This window comes from Varroa destructor, unplaced genomic scaffold (genome assembly GCF_002443255.2).
Source record: "Varroa destructor unplaced genomic scaffold, Vdes_3.0 BEIS01000002.1, whole genome shotgun sequence".
NCBI classification, from domain to species: domain Eukaryota; kingdom Metazoa; phylum Arthropoda; class Arachnida; order Mesostigmata; family Varroidae; genus Varroa; species Varroa destructor.
The window spans coordinates 24,757,188-24,782,587 of NW_019211455.1; the positions used below are offsets into that span (position 1 = coordinate 24,757,188).

The 25,400-nt window shown below is 37.8% G+C and overlaps 5 protein-coding genes and 2 long non-coding RNA genes across 24 annotated transcripts; 4 read left to right on the forward strand and 3 right to left on the reverse strand.

Moving 5' to 3' along the window:
* Positions 1-810: 810 nt before the first annotated feature.
* On the reverse strand, positions 811-10,708 carry LOC111245306 (uncharacterized). 17 transcript variants are annotated; one of them, XR_015321320.1, is made up of 9 exons: positions 10,522-10,658; positions 9,305-9,370; positions 8,735-8,800; positions 8,288-8,389; positions 2,859-2,965; positions 2,449-2,648; positions 2,089-2,252; positions 1,742-1,916; positions 811-1,083 (listed from the first exon to the last, which is right to left on the reverse strand). It is a non-coding gene; the product is annotated as an uncharacterized LOC111245306 (long non-coding RNA). The 17 variants fall into 17 exon arrangements; XR_015321319.1 differs by having other exon boundaries at positions 8,707-8,800; XR_015321321.1 differs by having other exon boundaries at positions 8,288-8,413; positions 8,707-8,800.
* Positions 1,202-5,250, forward strand: LOC111245304 (DGAT1/2-independent enzyme synthesizing storage lipids-like). Its single transcript, XM_022793492.2, has 7 exons — positions 1,202-1,924; positions 2,539-2,726; positions 2,872-2,987; positions 3,322-3,443; positions 3,813-3,888; positions 4,462-4,525; positions 4,839-5,250. The coding sequence occupies exons 1-7, from the start codon at positions 1,726-1,728 to the stop codon at positions 4,938-4,940; spliced, it is 867 nt and encodes a 288-aa protein (XP_022649227.2). The 5' UTR covers positions 1,202-1,725; the 3' UTR covers positions 4,941-5,250.
* Positions 10,709-10,811: 103 nt separating the features above from the next.
* On the forward strand, positions 10,812-13,426 carry LOC147757567 (uncharacterized). The gene is made up of 3 exons (XR_015321327.1): positions 10,812-10,952; positions 12,471-12,619; positions 13,291-13,426. It is a non-coding gene; the product is annotated as an uncharacterized LOC147757567 (long non-coding RNA).
* A 1,021-nt stretch (positions 13,427-14,447) lies between these two features.
* LOC111244321 (armadillo repeat-containing protein 10-like) lies at positions 14,448-16,885 on the reverse strand. The gene has a single exon (XM_022791288.2). It carries the CDS (start codon positions 16,184-16,186, stop codon positions 14,972-14,974), a length of 1,215 nt encoding a protein of 404 aa, XP_022647023.1. The 5' UTR covers positions 16,187-16,885; the 3' UTR covers positions 14,448-14,971.
* Positions 16,886-16,998: 113 nt separating this feature from the next.
* On the forward strand, positions 16,999-21,087 carry beg (malonyl-CoA-acyl carrier protein transacylase beg). Of its 2 annotated transcripts, XM_022794940.2 has the most exons (5): positions 17,001-17,400; positions 17,814-18,114; positions 18,324-18,544; positions 18,847-19,005; positions 20,434-21,087. In XM_022794940.2, the coding sequence occupies exons 1-5, from the start codon at positions 17,143-17,145 to the stop codon at positions 20,668-20,670; spliced, it is 1,176 nt and encodes a 391-aa protein (XP_022650675.1). In that variant the 5' UTR covers positions 17,001-17,142; the 3' UTR covers positions 20,671-21,087. The 2 variants fall into 2 exon arrangements, with proteins under 2 accessions (XP_022650676.1, XP_022650675.1); XM_022794941.2 differs by lacking the exon at positions 18,847-19,005 and having other exon boundaries at positions 16,999-17,400.
* Positions 19,440-21,943, reverse strand: Srp9 (signal recognition particle 9). The gene is made up of 3 exons (XM_086980376.1): positions 21,791-21,943; positions 20,161-20,345; positions 19,440-19,811 (listed from the first exon to the last, which is right to left on the reverse strand). Exons 2-3 carry the CDS (start codon positions 20,320-20,322, stop codon positions 19,728-19,730), a joined length of 246 nt encoding a protein of 81 aa, XP_086836502.1. The 5' UTR covers positions 20,323-20,345; positions 21,791-21,943; the 3' UTR covers positions 19,440-19,727.
* Positions 21,944-21,984: 41 nt separating this feature from the next.
* On the forward strand, positions 21,985-25,380 carry LOC111245926 (RNA-binding protein NOB1). Its single transcript, XM_022794939.2, has 6 exons — positions 21,985-22,143; positions 22,556-22,684; positions 22,962-23,226; positions 23,493-23,725; positions 24,119-24,476; positions 24,786-25,380. The coding sequence occupies exons 1-6, from the start codon at positions 22,066-22,068 to the stop codon at positions 25,046-25,048; spliced, it is 1,326 nt and encodes a 441-aa protein (XP_022650674.1). The 5' UTR covers positions 21,985-22,065; the 3' UTR covers positions 25,049-25,380.
* The last annotated feature ends 20 nt before the right edge of the window (positions 25,381-25,400 follow it).

The following is a 25,400-nucleotide window of genomic DNA, read 5'->3' on the forward strand; positions in this document are numbered from 1 at the left end:
CGAAAATAACTCGATGATATCACCAAAGAACTAAACATATACCGTCAAACCATTTAACGAAACCGGGCTACAAAGAAGCTGGATGCCTCGGTGCCGCAATAAATGATGAAAAATAATTTACTCGACCGTATATCCATCTACGAAACTCTACCAAAAAGCGATGAAAAAAATGTAATCTGTCTGTGGCAAAACCCAGATCGACGTCAAAGAATATGGTATGTTTTTGGACGTACTGGAGCAGAATCGTGCAGAAACGTCGAATAGCTACCACCTGGAAAAACGATTGATTCGGACCTAGACTGTGTCGACAACTGACGAGATTACGCCAAGGCGTTGGAAAATCGGCGAAAGCTAGTGAAGAGAGAAAACGTTATTGTTTTCCTTGGCAATGTCAGATTATATACACCGTTTGCTACTTCGTAAAAATTGAAAGGACTGAGATTGTAAATTTTACTGCATCCGCCGTATGGCCAGAATCCTAAATGTTTTGGCCTGTGGAAATTTTCCTTAGTAGCATTAATTTAGTTTCACTGGAGGAATGTAAAGATCACTTGTCACAATTTGTAACCCAGAGATCAGAGTTCTATAGTAATGGGATTTTGGTGCTACCAGTAAAATAGCAGAAGATCATTGATGAAAATGGTACATATTTAGAATCACAATATTACTTGAAAACTTAGAAAATACTTGCTTCTATTTTGGCTCAAAAGCGGTCAATACTTTTGTCGACAACCCAATAGTATATACTATTATATACGTATGTGTTTAGAAGAAAAAATGGAGATACAGTTTGAATGATCACACGTTGAGTTTTCATTTACATTTCCTTAATATTTAAGCATCAAAATAATCTAGATAAAATGTAACACTTCTCTTCCTACCGCAGGTGTTTAAAGTTGATGGCGCTTTGGTCAATACACCGTTGATAACGGGGGACCATTGATTGAAAAACGTTTACAAATATTTAATTTGAAGCCAATTCTTGCTCAATCGCAGCTTTTAAATCTTCCAGTGTTGTGGCTTTTCTGGTGCAGACTTTACCTTTGAGGTACACTCATAAGAAAGTACCCGGTGGCGTCAAGTCTGAAAACAAACAACGCATTCTATAAACGCTCTTGGTCCGATCGGAAGATTATCATCAAACTGTGCTCTTACATCACGATGATAGTATGTAGGTATTATTTGCAAAATAGTTCTTGTCGGTCCGGTCACTGATCGCGCCTGCATGTATGTTGGAACGTAATTTTTCTAATTAAATGCAATGGACACCTTTTTGAGTATGCAAGCAAACTTTCGGACTGTTTCGCTGTAACTTCCCAATGTTCTTCCTCGGTTAACGAAGCTTGTTTATGTTATTTATGTTACCGTTTGAACGTTATCTTATATATATATATATATATGTTTTTCACATCTTTGTAGTTGACTTTTTGTTTAATCTGATTGTGTTACGGCTTGAATACAGAGACGGTAGCACACATGAGGTTTCTAAAAAGGGTCCTTTAATTGAACTCCGACGTCCGGTTCAAATTTTCTGTATAAGAGCTACTACTTTAGGCCCGTCACTTAATCGAAGATTTGAGATACGTAGTTCTTTAGTTTCTGAATTTTATGCACATCATACAAGTAATGGATCTTAGTATTCAAGTTTTCACAAAGGAGGAAATAACTTATAAATAACCCTGCTGGTAAGATAATGCTCAGATTCGAAAAATTTGCAATTTGAAGATGTGCAATAACTTGCCTATTCTCTTCTCATTCCAGCTGCACTTCATATTATTGCCGTATGTTATTACCGCTGGGGCTACAATATTAACAGTTGCAGTTCACGTATCTAATCAGCTGGGGTTTGACGTTGAGAGCACTTACGGGGTCGCTTCATGCCTGGGCAAGTTCTTCATTATGCCGAGCCTAAGAATCTTGCACGGTATGTATTTATCCAAAGAATGTAGAGAAAGGTGTTATTTATTATTATTATTATTATTATTATTATTAATTATTACTATTACGACAAGCAGTTCATAAAGAAGAAAAGAAAGACAGATACTGTTAAGCCATATTTTTAAATTAAATTAAAGAATTTTTACTAACCGATAATTCACTTTTGCCCGTCCGTATGCGTATGCCTATATTAACCAATGGTAATTTCGCCGGCGGTTTTATCTGGCCATCTAAAGTTACGGTCAATTCACGGACCATTAGCAGATCTAGCTTAACCTTCAGAGATCAGGGCTAACTGGCTTCCACCGAACTAGCTGCAACATTAAGACAACCACTTCTCTAATTACCTTCCTCAAATCCATATTCATGTCAACTCTTTAAGACGCTCGACAAACAATAACACAAAAACAAATCGTCCTTAACGATTAACGAGATTAGGAGAAAAAATTGTCAGAAGCATTAAAAATATGTGAAAAAATGACTTGTCTCTTAATCTTTAATCACACTTACCAAGAAAATCATGTCGAGATTCGAAAATTTCATTGTTGTATAACATTTTAGTAAGAGTGGGCACATCTTCAATTCATGTGTCTTCTTCAGGTTACGACGTAGTTGGTGTCGAAAACATTCCACTGGATCGTGGCGCTTTAATAGTTCCGTATCATGCGCTTCTGCCTGTCGACCTATACGCCTTTATAGGCTGGTTTTTTCTTCGAACCAATAAAATGATCAGTGGGTCAATCGACCGCCTCTTTTGGGAGGTACCTTTACTAAGAACGCTCTTTAAGGTAAGATTTTATTTGAGAAATTTGCTATTCTTCCCATCGCTTTGTAAAATACTATATTTACGATTTATGACTCAAAAACCGCCGAACAGTATTAGCTGCCTAATGAAATCAAAACATTTTTAAATGTCTTACGTTTTGCGTACAGTTAAGTGGCTGTACATCGGGTGGACGGGATGAACTCGTGGCAGAATTGCGGAACGGATCCTTAAAATTCATTCTTCCAGGTGGTGCCTACGAAGCTATGTTCAGTGAAAATTATAGGTTTGTTATTTATTTACATACATATATTTTAATAGCTATGGCCGATTGGGGCCTGCTTGATTCTCAAGGCAGAAATACACAGGCTTTTTTTAAATTATTTTTTTATGCCATGTGTAGTTTACTTTCATTCAACCTACTCATTAGTACTCTACAGCGTAACGGATCACCTTTAAAGCAAAATGTCTGTATATTTGAAGATTCATTTATTTGGCTTATGAATAATCTACATCGAAAGATTTTAGGTTGCATACAGACTCGAACTAATAAACGGGCAGCTACCGTTCCATCAACTGTTCTGTCTTACCAGCACATTTGCTCACTCTCATGGTTACAGCCTTGAATGGCGAAATCGCACAGGATTTGCTCGCGTGGCCAAAGAAGCTAATGCGCCGATAATACCTATGTTCACCATAAACACGCGTCAACTATACACGATGTACTTTTTCGGTTTTCGTGGTAATCGTCACAAATCAATTCTCAAGATCTATTCTATTCTGAGAAATTATTATGGCGATAACATTGATACGTATTAAGTTATCCGTAATTTTTGAAGAGAATATGTATTATGTGTTTGATGAAGAATGTTGAAACTAGAAACACTTACATAATTTCAATGTGTCGGTAGTGTATTTCTTTCGAGTTAAATGTAATTGAACGGTACATGCTCTGTCATATGCTTAGACATAAAACGAGCAATGCAAGTAGGCGAGGTAGTATAAAACTGGAAAAGAATGTAATATGAATGCGTAGGTTGTGTTACATGGATCATCACGTTTAAGCCAGCTTGCAACATGTTAACGTAACACGTGCATATGTGTCGTTCAGAGAAACTACGCCAATGGTATCTGGAAAAACGAATTCCTATCCTGATTCCTTCTGGAGGATGGCCTGTTAAACTGAGGTCTGTAGCATACTTTAGACAAGTTACGAGGCTCCTTCTGGTTGACACTAGTTCCTAAGTAGATTAAGTCGTCCCTAATTATTATTAACATACATGCTTTGTTTGCCTTTTTTTTGACGTATATGAAGAGCAAGGCATGTTTCCGTGATATAAATAACCAATATAAAGAAGTTACAAACATTTGGTCCATATAGTAGTAGTGTACCTGTTTACTGATTTCTAATTTTCTACTGGGAAATATTTAGCAATATTACAGGTAGCACTTTATATAAGCCTCAAGCAAAATATATATAAATAAACATTGTAATGATAGTTCCCCCAAATAGAATTCATTATCATTAAGAAAAAAATTACTTATATTATTTCCCGTCCCAGAAGGGACGGGTTTTTACGGTTACGTATGCGTTTTTAAACGAAATATCTCGGCAACCGCAGTCGCGGAATATTTTGGGCGTCTACAAGCCTCAAAATTAAAAGAACAATCACCTAATATTAATTATGTGGTAACTGTGTAACACGAACGTGCCTAACCATACCTCTCATTATTACCTGTTAAACTACTTTTCGTTTCAGAACGTACCTAGGCAAACCCCTCACTTGTGGGACGGACGAATCCGCAGAAGAGTTTGCCAGGAGAGTAAGCAAGACTAGTAATAACATCTTTTCAGCACAACGATTTTCATTTGAGGACTAAAACATATTTCACGATACTGAGATAGCCGTCACTCAACCGGTTGTGACAATTAAGTTTAGCCGCGCTGTCTCATGTTTTTTTTCTAGTCATTAATGCGATCTTTCCTTGAGACGATTGATGACGCTATGTTCACAAAGGCTTCCGTAAAATAAGTGTAATAATACCACTTTATAATAGAACCATTTGTGTTTTACCTGAAAAGGTTGTAAACTTTAAAATAATATTATTAACGTGATTATATATTTTCGATTTCTAGGTACAGGCTGCGGTGGAGGAATTGCGAGACAAGTATCAGCGAAGACCAAATTCAATTATTAAGGCTATTGCAGATAGGTTTACCCTTTCTCCCCCCAATTGAGATGTTTCTGGAAGTAATCATTTTAACGAATACCTGAGGAACCTATAGACTGCTCTACTGTGCACGTTGAGTTCGAATTGGTTTTCTGCGGTTTTTTGAGCAACTGATATGTCTGCGACATGTATTTAGCCCACAGTAATGCCAAATGAAGGTTAGATAATTCTCAATTCAAAATAGTTTGTTATACGTTTGACCGATGACTGAGGTTTGGTTCTGTTAATTACGCTGTTTTTTTAAGCCATCATCAGTGCTTTCTCTCAGAATAAACTTAGTCCGCTTCATCCAACGGTGACGTGACGAACAAATGTTAGCACTAGTTAGTCTTTATTACTGCCCTATTTTAAGTGTTGATCTTGCAAAATTTGCAAAGATAAATGCGCAGATTGTCGACAGCACCAAATTCACAACTAGAGAATTTAGGACGTCTAAAAATGTATTAGGTCTTCTGTAAAGAAATACTTCACGCTCACCATTGCCTGACGCTCTCCGCCAGTTCTATGTACATGCGATGTACAAAGGGTATTTTATTTAAATATGGTATGCTTAAGGGATGCTATATGGGATGCGTCAACAAATTGTAAGATATTGAAAAATATACGATGTCATAAATCTGCCCGATAAACACGAGGTGAATTAGATATTTAAAGAGAGGATAGGTGTCATAATATCTAGTTGTAATCTACTCAACGTCAAATTTTCAGGCGAACTTAGTGAAGAAATTCAATGGAAAAGGTAATCTATATTTGCACGACGAAAGAATACATTTTGAGAATTGTCTCCAGACTGTTATAATAGCTGTCGCTGTAGCATCGAAGAAAAGTTCGTAATAAAAGGAGGAAACTTTGATTCTTCATGTTAAAGAAATGAATTAGTCTTTCTTGTTTGCTCTAGAAGTACGTTTGTTTTTGTCATGGGATTCTAAGTGTTTGGAAAAACCACGCGAGTTGCTACAGTATAACTTCACTTAAATCGACAGTGGTAAATGACTATTTAATGTTTTCTTCGTCGGTCCAGCTGCTTGAATAGGTGGCCGTGTTGGCCTACAAGAAGCGTAATGAAACTATCGTGCTGCTTAGCTATCAGTTCTGCACCTAACCCCAGAGACCCGTTGCCATCTAGGGAAGGAAAGCTGCTTTGTTTATTGGAGCTTACCTCATGAATCTCTTCAGGCTCGTTATATTTACTAAAGGCATCCCAAAGCCTTCTCGTCATAAACGACTTGTCTAAGGTTAGCTCTTTCGCAGCTTTTCTGGCCCGCGGTTGACTTCGACATTAACTGCCTCGAGAACCGTCAGCAAGGTGCACCAAGCATAGTATAAATATAGAGACTTCGAAGGTTCTGCAGTGAGCAATAAGTATAGCTCATTTACGGACCGTGATGTGATTACGTTTACATTTGCCCAAGGCCGAATATTGCAACTCTTTTACGAAATTGGAGCACGAATGGGTCATCGGCGCCTACGTTTAGGCAGATTGCTTCGACGGAAGCGGCGCTTCGGGCACTGATCTTTGAAATAACCCCAGTCTCTGCATTTGAAACATCTGGGGCCGACTGTTGAACCTTCACCGGGCCTCCTCGCCGTGCTCGATGTGTCTAAGCTCGGCTACTCGCGGGTGAGCTGCACAAGCCTTTCGAAATTCACCGACGCATCCCTTGTGAGGTAGTTGACAAAATTATCATTAGCATTTTTTGATATCCTTTAGAAGGGTCTCGAAAGCGTACGGTATCCCCAGTTGGTCTACTAGGAAGTGTCTCTTCTAAATCGCGATATAAAAACCTTTCTCCTAACAGCTCCTGCAAGCATAGTATCTTGTAGACCGGGATCACCTCTTCTTAAAGTCTATCAAACAGAGCCTTGAAGCGTGCTTACGCTACTGGGGTAGCTGTTAACGTCTCATTGCACCTGACCGCCCCAAATTAAGGCCTTGCCGATTCCGGCAGCAGTCCAGTTGAATTTTATGGAGTTTTTGGAGAGGCCGGCTTTGGGCATAGGCAATGGACTCCAACTAAGTCAAACGCTGTGTAACCCAAATGAAGCAGATCGGGTGATACGACCGGAAATGAAGCAGCTTTGGTGAGGTTCGCGGACAAGCAAATGATATTCATCGCTGCTTCCAAAATGTTGCATACAACAAGCGGACAGCAAACTGCCATTGTTTAGCTCCAAGCAGCCCTTGTATGCAGGTTCGGACCGCTTCTAGCTAGAATTGATGATATTAATAATTCTCGCTGCGCATATCTACAGAGTAAATAGGTTAATTTTGAAACGAAAGGTGGGCGTCACATCAAGGCCATTACTAAAGTTCTTAAAGTCATCATATCACCTATATTTAGTAAGCGAGGTAGTAGCATTTTTAGATTAGACGTTGATTAGGCTTTTAACGAAAGAAAAATTTAATTTAAAAGAGTTACATAAAAGTGCGAGATTTAGCCTAGTGTCTGACTACTGTAGAAACCTGCTGTAGAAACTACGGTAGAAACATTTTCTCAGTGCATTCAAATACATAATACATTAATATATATCTGTTTTTTAGTAAGTATAGTTGAGTATTAATTAAGCGCAATTAACGCAAGTCCAAGAGCTGTACTTGCCTTAATTTGGTAAAAATGAAGTATCACATAAGAGTCGTCATTAGAATCTATAAAGGTCATTATAGGCCTGAAAGATATAGTTAGGTAGTAATTAACTAAGAATTGTCAATTGCAAATAAACTAGTAGCTAAAAACGGGGGCTTAATTTCAGTGACCTGTCGATGCATACATTTAATGCGAGAAACCACAGCGCACTGAAACGCATGATTTTTTGGTATAAACCTATTCCTTAACACGTATAGTGGTTCTACGTAAGTCAAATTAACGCAGGTCAATAAAATAAAGTCAGTGGTGAGTGTGATGTTAAAGTTAACGTTAAGATTTATGTTAATAACATTAATATCATTAAAAAATGCTGATTTGAAGTCAGTCTATAAAATGCATGGTTGAATTCGCATTAGAGAACCAATCAAAACACTAATGAAAGACGTTTATGCTAGGCAAAAAATATATATAAGTATTATAACATTTTCCTGATAGTTTTTAAAACCTTTTAAATGGTGCATATTTTTGTTAAACGAATGACAAGCTATGTGTTGATTACATCATCTAACAGATAAAGCTACGTCACCTCGAATACACTAGCAGTTTCCCTTTATAACAATCTTTCTACGAGCATTTAAAAGATCCGAGTGCTGCGCTTATCATTTTAATTCGAAGTATATTCGGCTCTATGAAGACTAGCAAACTACTACTTCTGCATATAAGAATATCTCGATAAGATTGTTAGTGTATAGACTGTAAACGTCGATACTTCTTCCTAGTGCTGTTTGGTGTAAGGCTCCAACTTGCTACGTTAGCGTAGACGCACAAGGAACGGCAATACTTGTAACCGTCGGACGCCCGTGCTGTCCATCTACAATTCAATAATGATGCAGAGCTACACGACATTACTATTGCAAGACCACGCTCGACATAACAAGATATTTTAGTCACATAGACGTGTAGAATTCTTTATGAACGTTAGCTATTTTTTTTCTTATTCTGCTTATGACCGTATTTTAGATTTCCCCATTCTATAGATAACCTCAAAATACCATTTGAATCGTTAACCTATGCGGCATCGATTAATGCGGAGCAAAGTCATACCCTCGGAACACAAAGGCAACAGCTGTGTTTCTTCTATTAAGCATAAAAGATCCCACTTGGAATCTTTGCTTATAAAGTAATAACCTTTAGCGTTGGCGTACTTGGTGCACACCTTTCTGTATACGGCGTATATTATGCGATCCCTTGATAAACCTTGATGATTTTGACCACAACGAAACTGGAAACAAATTAATCTATTTGTAGAATATATAGTGGATACGATCATATCCTGTAGGGTTGCACTGGCTATATTCATGGACTCTTACTGAGCATTACAGTTAATGTTACCTGACCCAAGAATTCAACTCGTAACACACTACTAACAATTCAATAAAGTAAGTCGATATGATGAATTAGAAAATAACCTAATTATATTGCGAGTAAATATATATGAATAATTGTAGGTGATCGTTTACCATTAGCATTTACGTTTTAGATGGAACGATAGCTTATTAGGGAGCTGAACTATACCTGTAGCTTGTTTTTAAATAACCTTTCAGTTTTACTTACAAGTGTTATAATGTGACTTGTAGTTTCCTACAAAAAACTTTTTTTTAACTTTCTAAATTTAGGATTACTTCGAAGTACTGAAATAATTTTAGAAAGCATTTGCGTAGTTAGACTTATTGTCCTGAATGACTGAAATCCTTTAGATTTAGAAACATGTAGACAATATTTGTACCTAGAAACTTAATTTCGAACAATGCACGGCAAAAGCTACGCAGTTACCCCTTCCATGAATTTTTTTCTGTAAACGACACAAATAAAGCTTTAATTGCCTTCGTTAACTAGTAAGTAACTTCGTCGCAGTAAGCAAACATCGATCTTATTTATATTGTATCAACCTACGGAAAGGTGATTTACGATATCTACGACAAAAGTAGTACAATTTGTAGCTTGCAGACATGCATTATCTCAACATGGGCGTACATCAATTGACCAAAATGTTAATAAATGAGCAAACTTCAAATAGGTTAATTATGTTACGCTACAAAACGTGGTTTCTGAAAAAAAACAGCTCCTTTTTTTTATCCTTAATACTCTTTAGCAAAGAGGGATCTGGGATATTCTAGCGCATTGCCGTAACCTTCATGGTTAGCGTTGGCGGAAAGGTGGAAAGGCAACGCTTCAGTCCTGACCGTCTCGGCTGGCAAGAAACCCTTAACGCTTGTGGAGAGAACACGAACAAGATAAAACGAAGGCATGTCATCAAAAAACAAAATTGCACACTAAAGGCTCAGAAAAGCAACGATGTAAGTAATACTGCCTACTATGGAGACCACTGCAATAACTCAGTTTAACTATGACTTATGTATTACCTATACAAGCTATCAAAATAACTATTGACTTAGGGAAAATGTACATTATATAAAGACTAATGCCTTGCTTCTACTTTAGCCTTTTTACCAGTGACAGGATTCACGACACCTCTGTGAAAAGTTTGCGTTAACTGTCATCAATTGCCTCTTAGCATGGGTTTACGACAACTATTAATATTGTTAGTTAGCTTTCATAATATACATTCTTTTCAGAGAAGTACCCTTTTACATGCAACTTCAACTTTTTTTTAACAAATTTGCGCAGCGTATCATCTTAGGATAACTGGTTCTACTAAACTATAACTTCTTCTTTATTACTAGGATTAGTCTCTTTTATACAAATCGTGTATCGTATATATATATATATATATATATATATATATATATATATATAGCACAATACGCACACGTATAAAAAAAGTCTATGAAACGTTATGAAATGAAGAACCTAGGCCAAACACATATAGAAACACAGCAAAGCAAGCACCAAATTCCTTAGAGGGACGGCGGAAACATTAGCGACGAAACAAAAAAGTGGGTCGAGAGAAAGAACAAAAAAAACACTGATTCCCCTACGCACGTTTGACCGCCCGTAATTTTACAATGTTTGAAGGCCGAAAGTGCACCTGGTTGCCGTGCTTGCAAGCGGGTCTCTTAAAGACGAATTACTAGATTTTTATTGCCGAAGCAGACAATATGAAACTCAAACATCACGCAAGAATGTCATTAAGTTTCGAAGGAGGTACCATTGTTGTACAACATCTCTTACAACACAATTCAACAATTTTTAGTTTGAAATCCGCGCAGACCATAAAGCATTGGGATAATATCAAAGTGACACTACAGAACAAAATCAAATAAAAGACAACAGCCATGGAAAATGCATAGAAGCTTCAATGATGAAATGTGTAAAAACCAAAAAACTAACGCAGGTCATTGACTGTACGATAGATGGACAAGATAAGCTCGTGGCTCATTTAAAAGGTGGCAACTTAACATTTGTTCTACCAGGTAATGCATATGCCATATTTAGTCAGATTAGTTATTTTATATATAGCTATGTAAAGATACATAAGATACGGGATATGGTGAGGAGAAAAAAATATTGGAACTGCGTACAAACAGTTTAGGTGAACGTTACGAACATTCAACTATTTTAGGTATGTTTGCACAATCTTCATTCATGTTGCCTTTTCACATCTAATATTTTCACAAAGATCATGCATAAATATATAGGAAGTCTCAAAATTTAGAATGCATTTACGTTTATATGCGATTGTACCATATATATGTATATATGAACGATAACAAGGGCATGGTTAGATATGTTAGTTTAGTTATTTTCATATTATATTACGTAACGCTTCTTGGCAAGCTCATTAATGTTTTCGAGACTACACTTCAAAGAGAAATTTTACATTGGGATCGATGCACACAAGAAAGAGAAAAACGAAAGTTGTCCTCTCCTTAGAACATTCGAATAATCTGCCAAAAACGCAATTCCCAACTAGCAGATACACAAGTCTTTTCGTTTCAAACATATTTAGTTGCAGAATATATACCACAACCCTCTATTTGATGCGTAATTCTTAATTCTTCGAAGCGGTGCCGGCTTTACTTCGTCAAAGCGTGTCAGGGCACGCAGAGGCGAACTTACGCTAATAAGTCATAGAAAAATATAAAAGTTGGTGGAGGAATCAGAAATTAGGCTGTTTACATTCAAAAAGAAAGAATTTTGTTTTCGCAGCCCAGAGAGGTTACTTCTTGACTAGTGTAGCTTGTGGCGTCTTCACTTTGTGATCAAACAATTTAAACATGGTAGAAATAGCTATCTGTTATAAAGAAGCTTTTACAGTTAAAACACAAGAGTACAAACGCAACTATAGCTCATGCTAAAATACAAAAGCCATCCACGGTCTCAAATTCTCAGGTGCCTATAAGCAAGCCATTTCATAGAAATAAATTATTTACCACTGGCAGCCATTAAGCAGTACTAAACCGGCTCCTGGCGTGGTAATCAGTTCATTTCTCTGAAGTAACTTGCTAATAGGCGCCTGAGCGTTTAAGTTCAACAGACTGATTTATCCTTGTCCTCATCGACGACGCCGCAGTATATACGCTATATTAATATAAACGCCGCAGCACTTCCCAAGGATACATTCAGGACACGTAGTTAAGCGAGTTTTCCCGGAATGCTCAATACATAAGTCATAAAAAAAACATTTACCGCTGAACGAATATACTCCGCCTGATAGACGTCGTTAAATTATATTGAACCATAAATAACAATACGATATTTTACTGTAAACATACGGTGGCAGCTGTGTAACCGCAGGACGAATGGCAGTAGGATACTCCTGCCAGTAAGTTGCAGAACCCTAATCGGCTCCCACAAATGTCAAAGAAATGAATATTTCCTTCAAGTCTTTTCTTACACTTATAGCGCCTTCAAGTCTACGCTACAAAGACTAAATTAAAGAAATACTAAAAAATAATGGTTTCACCAGTATTTTTTATGTATGGTTACAGTGTGGACTGGAGAAATCGCGTTGAGTTCATCCGGACGGCAAAGCAGGCATGTGTGCCAAAACGTCCAGATGTACTATTAACACCAACGAACAATACCAGATGCACCTTTTTGGCCTTCGCAGTAATTATCACAGAAGAGTTCGGCGTATGTTAGTACAAAAATTATGATACGCGTAAGCGGGGTAGTAATCATTGTATAGTATTTAATGGACAATGTATAGCTAGTCAGTTTTCTATTATTGGACTATAAATAATAAAAGAGATACTTCGTAGCAAGAACCCAGGTGCTCACCAAAAGGTGACAGGAATTGAAGTGGTCGGAGTTATGGAAAATTTAGCCAACTTTTGGCGAAGTGTCTACGTTAGTTTTGGTGTATTCGTTATGCAAATATCGCGCGCCAATGGGATCTGAAAATTCGGATTTCTATCCCATTCCTTGCCGTGAGATAACCAGTAAAATTCAAATTTGTCGTTCATTGTAATTCGGTTGCATTATACATTCCTTTTTTGCTCAATGCTAATTTGGGCGTCAACATTAATCGGGATTCCACCTAACATTTGAATCCTATTACTAAAGAGACAGACTCTCATTACAAATAAGAGTCGCCGTGCACCTATTATGGTTTCTGCTGGCTTAACGAAAAACGGTTGGAGACCTAGGTATTAGAGATGTATACAAGTTAATGGAATACCTGTAGAATTAAAATTAAATCACCTTTTTCAGAGGATCCGAGTAATATATTTTCTCACTTATTGCGTATATAGACTTACTACTAAAAGCCTGTGGCTTTATTATCCAGCAACTTACTTTGCATTCCAGGACTTATCACAGAACACCCCTCACTTGATGCACAACTGAATTTCCTGAAAGAGTTCGCTAACTAGCCTGGTCAGATATTAACGCCTTCTAATTATGTATTAAGGAGATACAAATATATTACAATGGAGTAATTAGAGTACTGTTGTCGTAATTATAATTATAATGGCAGTATTACTAGTGTTATTTGATGTTAAAGAGCATTTAGTTAACTAAATTATGCTTGGTGAAATAGCAGTACTTTTATATTATCTCGCCTAGATTCGGCGCGCTGTAGAGAAGCTGTGAAACAAATATCAATGAAGACCAAACTCCGTTCTTAGAGCTATCACTGATAGACTTGTTCTTTCTCCAGCGACCGTGGTCCTGTCAAATCGACTACTAGACCCCGAATGAGACGTTCAGACTACAAGTCAAAAGACGGCATATATACAATGAAATCTTTGAATAAATATCATTATGGTTATAAGTATGTATTATCAATCAATGCACAGTAAGATTCCGTTATTGCGTGCTTGCCAATCGTATCCTACGTATGGAATCGTAAAAGATAGCAGTGCTTAAGCTCCTATTTACTTTGTTTTTGAAACTAGTTCGGGGTATTAGTATATTTTCATTTCGAATGGACTATAATACAAAAGAAAAAATACTGTAACTACATATATAGTCATAGTATGCCGTATTTTTAGGTTTTGGAGCTGCACGAGCATGTGATAATTTTACAGGACATGATAACGGCATGGTTAGATTAATCGTGATGCGATTAATTGCTTTAAGCTCTGTTATTTAATATAATATACCTAAATGATTTTCTGCACTGCTCGCAGACTCTGTTCAACCTGGTGATAGATAAAGGCCCAGCTTTTCACACGTCTTAACAATATTGCAAGCGGAAAAGCGGAAGCTCATTTACTATATACATATAACTTATGTATAGGTACTGCCTGCTCAATGCTAAAGAGAAAATGAACCTTTTGAATTATTCATTTGAGAAAATGAATGAGATTTTGAATTAATGATGTAGGGTTGCGCTGGGGTCTTTCTGTAATATTTGCGCTTTTCCAGAATGTCTTACTATACTACGTACAAGCATAATGGGCCCACTTTTCTAAAACACCCATTTTAATCTACGTAATTTTACTACTGAAGTTCAGTGCTAATACTTTGGCAAATTCTTCATTTATTCATTCTTCTTATTTGTATACAACATAATAGCCATGACTATCTACCAATCAGGATTTCTACTGAAAAGAACATCCGATTTATGCTGTCATTTGACGACAGCATCAGATGAACTGGAATGCAAAAAGATAAACTGAAGACTATAAAGTGAACAACATTCGGAAGCACCTAATAGGTTTTCACTTACAGTATTTTCCCTGAAGATTGAACCCCATAATTGAAGACATACCTGTCGCTGTATTACCCCTGCCTGACTAGAAGCTTAATCTAGCATTTAAATAAATCCATGCAGAAACCAAGTCGGTTCATCCGTTCAATTACATTTTCTCATTCTAAACTCCGTACGCTAATAGGTTTTCCGGTTGTAAAATAAGCTTACAAATACCGTACATAAGTTAAATGCACTCCACTAATTGGGATGAAGTAGAACAGCCAAAAAATGGCGATTAACTATATCGGGTGATGAAAATGGTTCTCAGTGGTCGAGAACGATACACATCTGTTATTGTTTGTTATCAACGAGGTCCATGGTACTCTCAGTGAGCCTTCCCCATCCACGAACCGACAGCGCTCTGAGAGCTCGTTTCAGCTGATACTTCTGTCCATCTTCCAACTCGGCTTTTCGCCACATATCGAGCATGCTTCCTTTTAACCGGATAATTCTGTTTTCGAAACTAGACCCTTCTATAATCTTTGGTATAAGGTTAGCTACAATTGTTAGACACCGTTGCGAAATAGGCGGCTCTGATTGAATTAAATCGAAGAAGTCTTCACGTAAATCCGTGTCCACTAGATACTCAGCTCCCGCTTCCTCACAGGACACGTTCACTAGAATTTTCATTGCCTGAAGGGACTGGTCAGGCGCCGCGCAAACGGCTTTTGAAGCTAGCAAACCTGTATACTTAAGTACTTCAGGATCCGACCCGTATTTTACCGTTAAATTAGTGAGAACGCACAGCGCAACCAACGAGATCATGGAACAGCCCTCGCTAAATGCTAACTCCAGGTAGTAGGGAATTTCGTCGACGAATTCCTCCTGATTCTCGTCATTTACACATAAATTAGCTGTCGCATTCAATGCCTGCAGTTTGATTGCATCATTTTCGTGTTGGCTCAATCTTTTCACTTGATTGAGAACTCCGTGCTTACGAAACTGGTCTTGATTGCTTGTGAAGGCGGAACAATTCGTGAGGATGCCGAGAGTCTCGCAGAGAACGGTCTCATCATTTGCGGTGAGAAGGAAGCCCAAACAGTCAACCTCGTCGTCGCTAATGACACGAGCCCCGTTGTACTTGAGATCTTCAACGAGTGCAGTCAACTCTTCAGTTTGCTTCTCGATCTGTTGTTGTTGTTCGAGCTGCTGCTGTGCAGGTGTCACTCCGAAAAATTCCGGCCCATTAACTTGGCTCGGGCTGTGAGTCGAATCAGTGAATTTTCGTACAACCGATAGCGGCAGAGGTGATGCTGATTTCGATGATGGCTGAGCACTGCCTTCCCAAAGAGAAGTGCACCATTGTCTCTGTGGTGTCGCCGATTCCACTTGCATCTGTTGTACCGCGCTGGACGTGCTGTTGCCGCTACTCGTTGTGGACGGAGACGAAGTGATGTAAGTGTCAAGCAAATTGTACAGAACGTAAAGTGAGCCGGCACCAAACGCTGCTATCGCCGCGGTCCTAGTAAGCCCCTCGTTTACGCGGAACAAATGCGACCAATCCATAACGCGTATTGGTGACTCTACGAAGTATTGACTGTATGGCAACGTTGAGTCAAGAACAGCGTAGCTGCAGCTTCGAGGCACGAGCTCTAGAATATCTGTGATAATCACATAGCGCTAATATCACACATAGGCATATATACTATTTGAGTTTTACTACTGCTACATGCCAATTGAAGCAATATTTTAAACTATTCTCAGACAGTAGTGCACCTTTCTTGGGCAATAAGGATGTTATAAGATGTAATAAGAACACAATGCTGACAAGGCTGTTGGTTTAATTTTTTACCACAAACTATAGTTAATGCACAGCATGATCACGAAGCCTTGATGTAAACTCGTACTACTGGGGCCCGCGCCACGGGAGATATGGGATGTACGCGGCTATTTTCAAACACATTTCAGATGGCCTTCTTTACTCTATCCCTCCGATAGACTTAGTGTCCGCGATGGCGCCGACCGTGACCTTGGCAAGCGCTGGGTCGCGCACTTAATGATTAGGCCGTTTTAGCTATCAATGTTCTGTCTGCCACCAGAACGTACCACACTAATTTCTGATGAAATGGTAATACATTGGATATAACCGTTCACCGCTTTAAACGTATCATGAAATAGTTCATCGGTTGCAGATATTTTGCGATTATGCAATTATAACTGTTTTGAAGGTTTACCTCGGATTTCAGTAAACAATTGAATGCGTTCCTGTCCTGTCTACGGAATTCTCTATCATTATTTCATCTGTAAAGGGCAGCACACACCCGTACTTTAGTTCCGACGAATAACTTTAAATAACGGAACAATCTGATGCGGTGTTTGATTTTCAAATAGAATGATGGATATTGTTGTCGAACAGTGCGCGAGTTGCACGTGCTGTCGAAATATAGGGTTGTACTACTATGTTTTCCTCTAGCGTCAAGTATAACTAGAAAGAACTTTTAGCATTCGCTACTGAGCCCAGCATGAATTATTATAGACTATTTCGTGGTGTGTTAACGTGCAGCTCGGTTAGACTCTATAATAAATCCACAAAACGACCTGAAGTTTCGGAACTTCTTCGAGATGCATCCACCTTTGAGCTGAATTCCATTGGAGATCAGTGGAACAGTGATACGTATCCCATTGAAAGATCTCTGAAAAACAAACTTCGGGCAGAGGCTGTACTAACAAAACCTATGAAGGATCCTAGGTCGACAACTGTTGTTCTTTTTCCTGGACAGGTAGTTATTACTGATAAACCCACAAAATCTGTTACAAACATTCGATCTTGAAGTAAGTTTTTTTGTTTATATTTGAACGTTATTTTCACTTATTTTAAAACATAACGATCTTTGACATATGCTTCGCCTTTGGACATGGAGTAAACTAAGATATATCGGAGTGTTTGCTTGCTTGTCATATTTATGTTTCGATAGAGCTAACGGGTGTAATTTTTTTGACATAAGAACAGTAACTAGTTTTTTCGAAACAATAGTTTTTCCATTGTACGCATCGGAGCATCCTCTCAACGGAAAATCATAAAAAGCAATAAAGTAACGACAGCAAAAATGGTCAAAAATTCTCTTTTCGAAAATGGTAAGATAAGTCGAATTAACATAATGGCGAACTATTTCTATATTCGTGTTTTGTTTAGGGCGCACAATACACTGGAATGGCTAAGAATCTTCTTACTGTGCCGGGAGTAAAGGATATGTTCAACTTTGCCTCATCAGTTATGAAAATTGATCTACTCAAGCTATGCTTGGACGGTCCACAAGAAGTTCTGAACATGACAATCAACTGCCAAGCAGCGATGCTCTTAACAAGTCTTGCCGCTTTGGAAAAGTTGAAACTATCTTCTCCCGAACTTATAGAGCGATGCACAACAACCGCTGGTTTTAGTGTGGGCGAGTACTCGGCTCTTGTCTTTGGAGGAGCAATAAGCTTTGAAGACAGTAAGTTCCTGTAACAGCATAGAAATATTTTTCTCTCGTTGCAGTCCCTCATATATTTGAGAAACAATATAGAATATATATATATATATATATATAGTTTTTCATCAAAGGCAAAAATCAGCTAACGAATATGTCCTTTGTTATGCTATGCCCTCGAACCCTATCAATGGACGCGTTGATTATGACATCGTAATATTACGTCAGTATAGCTGTTCATTTGGTGAAACTCAGAGGTGAAGCTATGCAGATCTGCTCGGAGGAAAGACCGTCTGGACTCATGACAGTGTTCCTTCGGGCGGACTCAAAACTCAACCTAGGAACGAAATTGGCTCGCGAATGGTGCCAGGAACGAGAAAAGATTAAGGACCCGGTGTGCGAAATCGCGAGTCACCTCTTTCCACACTGCAAGGTCATAGGAGGGGACGAAAAGGTCAGCCACAAGGCCAAAGTTTTTATAGTGTAAATTATAGTTTCGCAAAAAATCGCAAAACCATGTCCTTACAAATATTTATTGATTTAACTGGGATTGTACGCACAGTATTCGTACTCAGGAACAGTAAGCTAAGCTACTCTGTTCTCGAGTTTCAGTACTTGGTTATACAAGTTTATAAGAACATACAAGCTTAATATTTAATTGAAGTAAGAACAAGAAAAAATGACTAGGTTTGCGTCGGTTTGTTTAAATACATATATGTATAGATCTGTATTCTTTCTATCTATACGCTCCGTTAGGCTCTGGAGTTCCTTCAGCGCAATGCAAGAGAATTTAATCTGAAGAAATGCAAAAGGCTGACTGTATCTGGTGCTTTTCATACTAAGCTAATGAAGCCTGCTAAAGACGTTCTTGCAAATGCGCTCAATAAAGTGGTCATCAACCCACCAGCTATACAGGTGAGCTGAACAAATAGTATTTAAATACTAGTAAACGTTCCGCCTGCCTCACAATTTGAGCATTCTGTTAGGTCCAGATGTTTATTACTAGCCACTATGATAAATTGTCATGAAAATTTTGGAAACGTAGCAAATGATTTCCTATTTGAATTCGAACTATTTATTTAGGACGGCATATACACTAGCACATTAGCTATCTTTAAAGTACAACAAAGCTTTAAATGACTGATTAGCTATTAGCGTACACAACTGATTTCATCAATGTAAAACATTGGAAGTAATTAATCCTCTGCCTTTTTAATTAATCAGCAGAAAACAATTAAAAGAACTAGAAGCCAAAGAATAAAAAACTAGCTACCTTAAAAATAATAAAAATCTGCCAAATATATACACATTTAGTATTTTTCGTAACAAAAGCAATCATAATACTGTAATAATCGACAGTGCATAGAAAAAATTTATTTATAGTTTTTCTGTTTCCTTTCTTAGCATTTGTCGTTATCAATAAATCACTCGCGGGACGTACAAGTGTGAGATACCTCACACGTATTGCCATATATATCATTTATACCTCATGAATGACAACTACATTCTCGAACACATACACATTTGCGTATTCCCGCATTCCCTCACGTAATGATACAACAGCCATCAATAATCCGGCGATCTGTTGTATCGCCAGTATGACGTCTACTCTGCAAATTTATCTTGATCTTTTTGTTCTAGGTGCTTGCTTCGGGCTGTTTTACCATTGTTATTAATAATTGACTCGTTAGCTTTTCAACTTTTTTGACGTCCTGTGCGACCTGCAAATTATAGGTAGAGCGGAATATAGAAGATTAAAACTAAGCAAGCCGAGCGACGTCGGTTAGCTATTCATACATAATAAAACGTTCTTTACAAAGTTCTTTATCTATTAACTCCTATCCGATTCTGATATTGATATCATAATTAGTTTTTATATTATTGGCGTTGGGCAATTTATCTGCGAGCAATTCAAATGACAGTAGCAATAGTAATAATAATAAAGATAATTATTTGAATTTGTGCGTTATAATATATTAGTAATAATAATACTAATAATAATATATTCGTAGCTGCCATATAACGGAGTAGACTTTTCAGTAGTGGCATGGAACGAAGATCGTAAGTTACCTCTGTTTCGTACTGGTACACAGTAGAATCATCTGTGATTTTAACGTAAAGTTTTCCATTTGTGTGGCGGTACTTTACCACAAATCGACACTTGTCCGGGTTATTTAGGTAGAGTCGCTCAGCTGCTCGTGAAAATTCGTCCCACGATGCAATTAGCACCATTATAGCAGTATCAGTCACACAGCCTTAAGAAAGAGTAATAGACGCATTATTTTAAACATGCTCAGCTTATTTATGTATAATAATTCTAGCACTTACCACTAATTATTCCAGGTAATGTCAAATTTCAGCGCTAAGCCTTACAAGACGCCAGAGATGATTCGCAAGCACCTCGTTCAACAAATTTACAGCCCGGTTAAATGGGAGCAAGTTATGCAAAAAATATATATGCGGAACGATGACGTACCGTTCCCAAATACTTACGAAGTAGGCCCGGGTGACACCTTGAGGCCAATCCTTAAAATGGTTAACGCTAGAGCGTATGAGCAGTCCTACAAGCATGAGATCTAGATTTGTAAATGGGTGTAAAATGTTAGGTATGTTGTTGTGGTGCTGGGTCGCTAGAAGATCATTCGGGTTTCGCGATATCTTCAAAAGAAAAATATGTCTTTGGTTGTTATGGTGCATAAATTGGATTATTTCGTGCTCGTAAATGAGGAATAGCTTTGTACAATTTCATTTTAGAAAGCCAAAATGCCCCAATCTGATTATTACCGTGCAAATCGAAATGTATATGAATACAAAGGTTGATGTTTCTCAGACATTTTTTGTTTCTATAATAAAGCGGCGCGTCGAGCTTGAAATGAGATTGTTATGTAATGTATGTACGAAAATCAAGAAAACTATTTCTAAAAAAACCCCATCATAAATGACATATATAATACATTACCCAATGGAAAAATCAATAAATGAATAAGTCCGTTTTTACTTTCCCTTCTTTTTTTAGAACTAGTTTTAAAGATTAAGAAATTAAACTGTCATTGAACTATTATTTTATTATTAGTAATAAACGGATAAAGTATATCATTATCGTACCGTAAAATACCGTAAAAATCGATCATTCACTGCATCGATTTCGCGGAATCATCGTAAGGTACACGTCCAGTGAAAGATTTGATAACTAAGTGCAGGAATTTCAAGAATAAATTCGAAGACTAAAGCTATAAATTTTTGCACGAATGTTGTTTTCAATGGCGAATTTTGTTAAGAGTAATTAACAAAGCATGTTCAATCACTTCGAATTCAATAATCAAATATCTTAGTGAAAAAAACAACGTGTCTAATTGTACCCATTGGGTAGTTCACAACAATTGGATATATCTCCGAACTTGCGGGACATTAGGTCGCCATTGTTCTACCAGAAAGAGTTGTCTATTAGGATTAATATAAAAGTTTATGCTCGCCTCTATTAAACTGAATTTTACGAAAAATGTATCCTTGCTCGCCTGAAATTAATTTGATTTTTCTACATTTCATTCATTCGTGGTTAAACAGGTATCCAGTGATTAAAATTTAGTATTATAACAGAAATCATTTCCATACGGAGCACTTGATAAATAGGTAGTGCTTTTCGCATGTACCTTATTTTAAAAATTCGTGACTAACTTGAATGTAAGTACTATAAGCTTACCTGAGCCAGTATGTTCTGTTATACGTCGTCGAACTATCCAGGTGAGCAGCACAATAGCTGCAGGTGCATCTAAGTTCGCACTTAATAGAAAACACAACAGATGTACAGCGGAAGTCTTCAATTAACGGACAGGGACATAAAAAGCGGATACGACGTTCCGCTCTTTGTTTACAAAATCTATAATATCGTGGCCTAACTTCGAAACCGCCTGTGAGAAATAAGTTCTGCTGTTCGAACTAGTGCTTGCGACAGGCTGTAAGCAACGCATCGCAAAAATGGCGACGGAACGGAGGACACGTGTGGAACATTTGGTGGTTGATGCAAACGCATTTATTCGAAATGTGAACGTTTTTGTGAGTATTCTAGAGGTACAAATTATCGACTTAATATTTAGCGTTCTAGCTCTCATCGTCAACGAAAAGAGTATATTGAGTAGTCTCGTGTTTGTTGAAAATATGGTGAATGTGCGTACTCTTATTGTAAGGAACAACATTCTCCTTTACTTGAAGAAGTCAATTTTTTTGCGATTTGATTGAATTCGATAACTGATAGTAGATCGATAGTACTGCACAAACAAAAGAGTTTTGACGTCGACGCTTTATTGTGGTACCAGCTATCCAGCGTATAACGAAGCTTTTCATAAGCAACGATAAACTAATTGTGGAACTGATTTAGTTCTTATATGCCGGCCATTCGGTCAGCCAATTGATTACAGGATTTCTGACTTCACTAACATTACTAGGACGTTTCTTTCAAAACTGACAGGAACTTGGTGAGAACATCTACACATTGCCAAATGTCGTTTCGGAAATCCGAGATGCTACCACTCGACAGAGACTTCAGGTATTACCCTATGAACTAAAATTCCGAATTCCCGCCACGGAAAGCATTAAGGTAAGTGCTAGTCAGAGTAAGAAGCACTCTATGGAAGTCGGTTTACAAATTGCTTGTAATAAAGGTTGCATTACTTTACATTACAAACAACATATTTGTAGATGCTATTCTAATTTTTATTTTTCGCGAAATTTATAACCAAACATGTTCGCCTTGTGAACATGATTTTTGTTCAACACTGTGTATGGCGTCCAAGCTTTTCCGTAATAATTACTTGTACTCCGTAATAACTGCTTGATAATTATATAACATTCTTGTTACCCTCCAAAAACTTCAGGCGGTAACAGATTTTTCGAAGAAGACTGGAGATTACCGCTCGCTTTCATCGGTAGACTTGTCCATTCTTGGTCTAACCCATTTTTTGGAAAAGGAAGCTGTTGGCAGTATCAAACATTTGAACACAGAGCCAAAAAGCAACAGACCGCTGATCAATCCGCAACGCGGCCCAATTACATTGGTTGGGGCCATCGAAGTGCCCACTGCATCTTCCGCTACTGGGACAGCAGGCGATCACGTGCACAAAAATCGGGATGAACGTACTAGTAAGATAAGAGAAACATATTTGCGTTTTTCTTATGTTCACTTATCGGCAGCGGTTCAACAGGTTTCAAAAGTTCATCGTTGGATTTTTTTAAGGACGTGCATAAAATATATATTAGTGAAATAGCGAAAGAGAAAATAACTTGTTGGGCATAGCTCTGACGCTTAAGCTTAAGCTAAAACTAAAAACTAAAAATAGCTTTTTTTAGTTTTGAAAAAGAGCAAAGGTCATTTACTTCTCCATCTACTTTATATTTGACTGAGACAGGTCTGCCTATTGTCATTGACGAGGATAAAGATGATACAAGTGAAACTGAAGAGAATATGGACAGCCACGGTATCATAAAACAAATGGACAACGTTTGTCTTACGGAACGCGAGGTTGGCGAAGATCGGCTTTTTGGTTTTGACAGTAACGGTGAAGGAAGTGAAGATGATGAAAACACAGAAGACGAAAACGATGTTGATTCTGGCTGGATCACTCCAGAGAACATCAAACAGGCAAGCTTAAATTACGAGCGATAAAGCTGGGGCAAATCGTGAATGTGTTCGAATCAATATTTACCTTATTTGCTGCATATTGCGTTTACAAATATTCACGGTTTATTTATTATATCAGTATTTACATACAACTAAAGCAGCGCTGATATGGACGTTAATTATCGAATTAAGAAAATCTTCATTTATGAAGAAGCCCACTAGGCGGTTAGTGTTAGAACCCTCCAACGAAAATTGTTATTGAACTGTATATATGATTAGAATTTGTGTGAATAGACCCACTTGACTAATATTCAGTAATTATGATAGTCTTATCAAAGATATTAGCAGGGTCATCTTTATTCAATGCATCGAGTTGTGTATACTGTGACTGATTACAGTTGCTCGACATTTTAGGTAAAACGCACATTGGGTCTGGGTCAAGTAGGTGCCCACCAAGACGAGGAAATGCCACAGGTAGCATGTATTACTGCTGATTTCGCCATGCAAAACGTGCTTATTCAGATGGGTCTGCATTGTCTTTCAATGGATGGTATCTGCATCCGCCGAGCCCGAACATACGTCCTCCGATGCTTTGCTTGCTTCAAACGTACGTCCGATATGACCCGCATCTTCTGTCCCGCCTGTGGGAATAAGGGTACCCTAAAGAAGGTAGCGGTTGAACTCGATGAAAATGGCGAACTCAAGATGTTCATCAACTATAAGCGGCCCATTAATCAAAGAGGACTGCGCTATCAGTTACCGTTGTTTAAAAGTACGTTCTACTTTGCAAAGACATAACTTGAACTGCTGAACACATACTTGGGCCCCGCATATTCTAGAAAAAAATCAGTGTATTCAATTGGGCTTCACTTGGCGGCACTACGTGGGGTTGACGAGCACGTTTTCTAAGCAATGGTCCATGTCGCCCCTTTTGGTACATCTGGTGTAAGAAAATCAAGTAAACTTTTTCTATAAAGAGCTAGACATTTTTCATTTAGAAGGACAATGCTATGGATTTTAATTAAGGTAAACATGTTGTTTAATTTATTTTAATTAACATTCGGATCGATCTTTTTTCAAGGTGGAAAACATTCAAATAATCCTATTCTGAACGAATATCAGCCTCGGCCTCAGAATAAGCTGCCTAAAAAGGCTTTAAAAAAAATCAGTGCGCTCGATCCCGATTATGCTGCTCAGGATAGTCCGTTTGCGAAGAAAGATGTGCAATCGCGTGCTGCGATGCTCGGTGTTCGGCAAATTGGCGGATTACGACCTGGCCTCGACAGAGATCCGTACATGAACCGAGTGCGGACGGGCAATAAAAAGCGGAGAAACAGACACTAACAGTAATAAGATCCTTGCATTCACTTGTGAAACCCTCAGACACTGCCTGTTTAATTAATATTCTTTGTGAAATTAGTAGCAAGTTCGACATAGAGGCGTTATTCGATGCTGAAGTTGAGAGTTAATCACAAGACAACATTGTTTTTCTAAAATCAAACTGGTATGATTATTATACAAGAAATATGCTAGATGAGGTGGCCATAGTAATTCAATATATGAATGTATATATTTCGGGTTAAAGCATAGTTTACAACGGAACTGATTATTGACTACGATAATAAAAGCATAGAAATGCATATTACGCGAACGGTTGGAAGAGTACGGTAACACCACATTGTTGTTTTTTATTCAT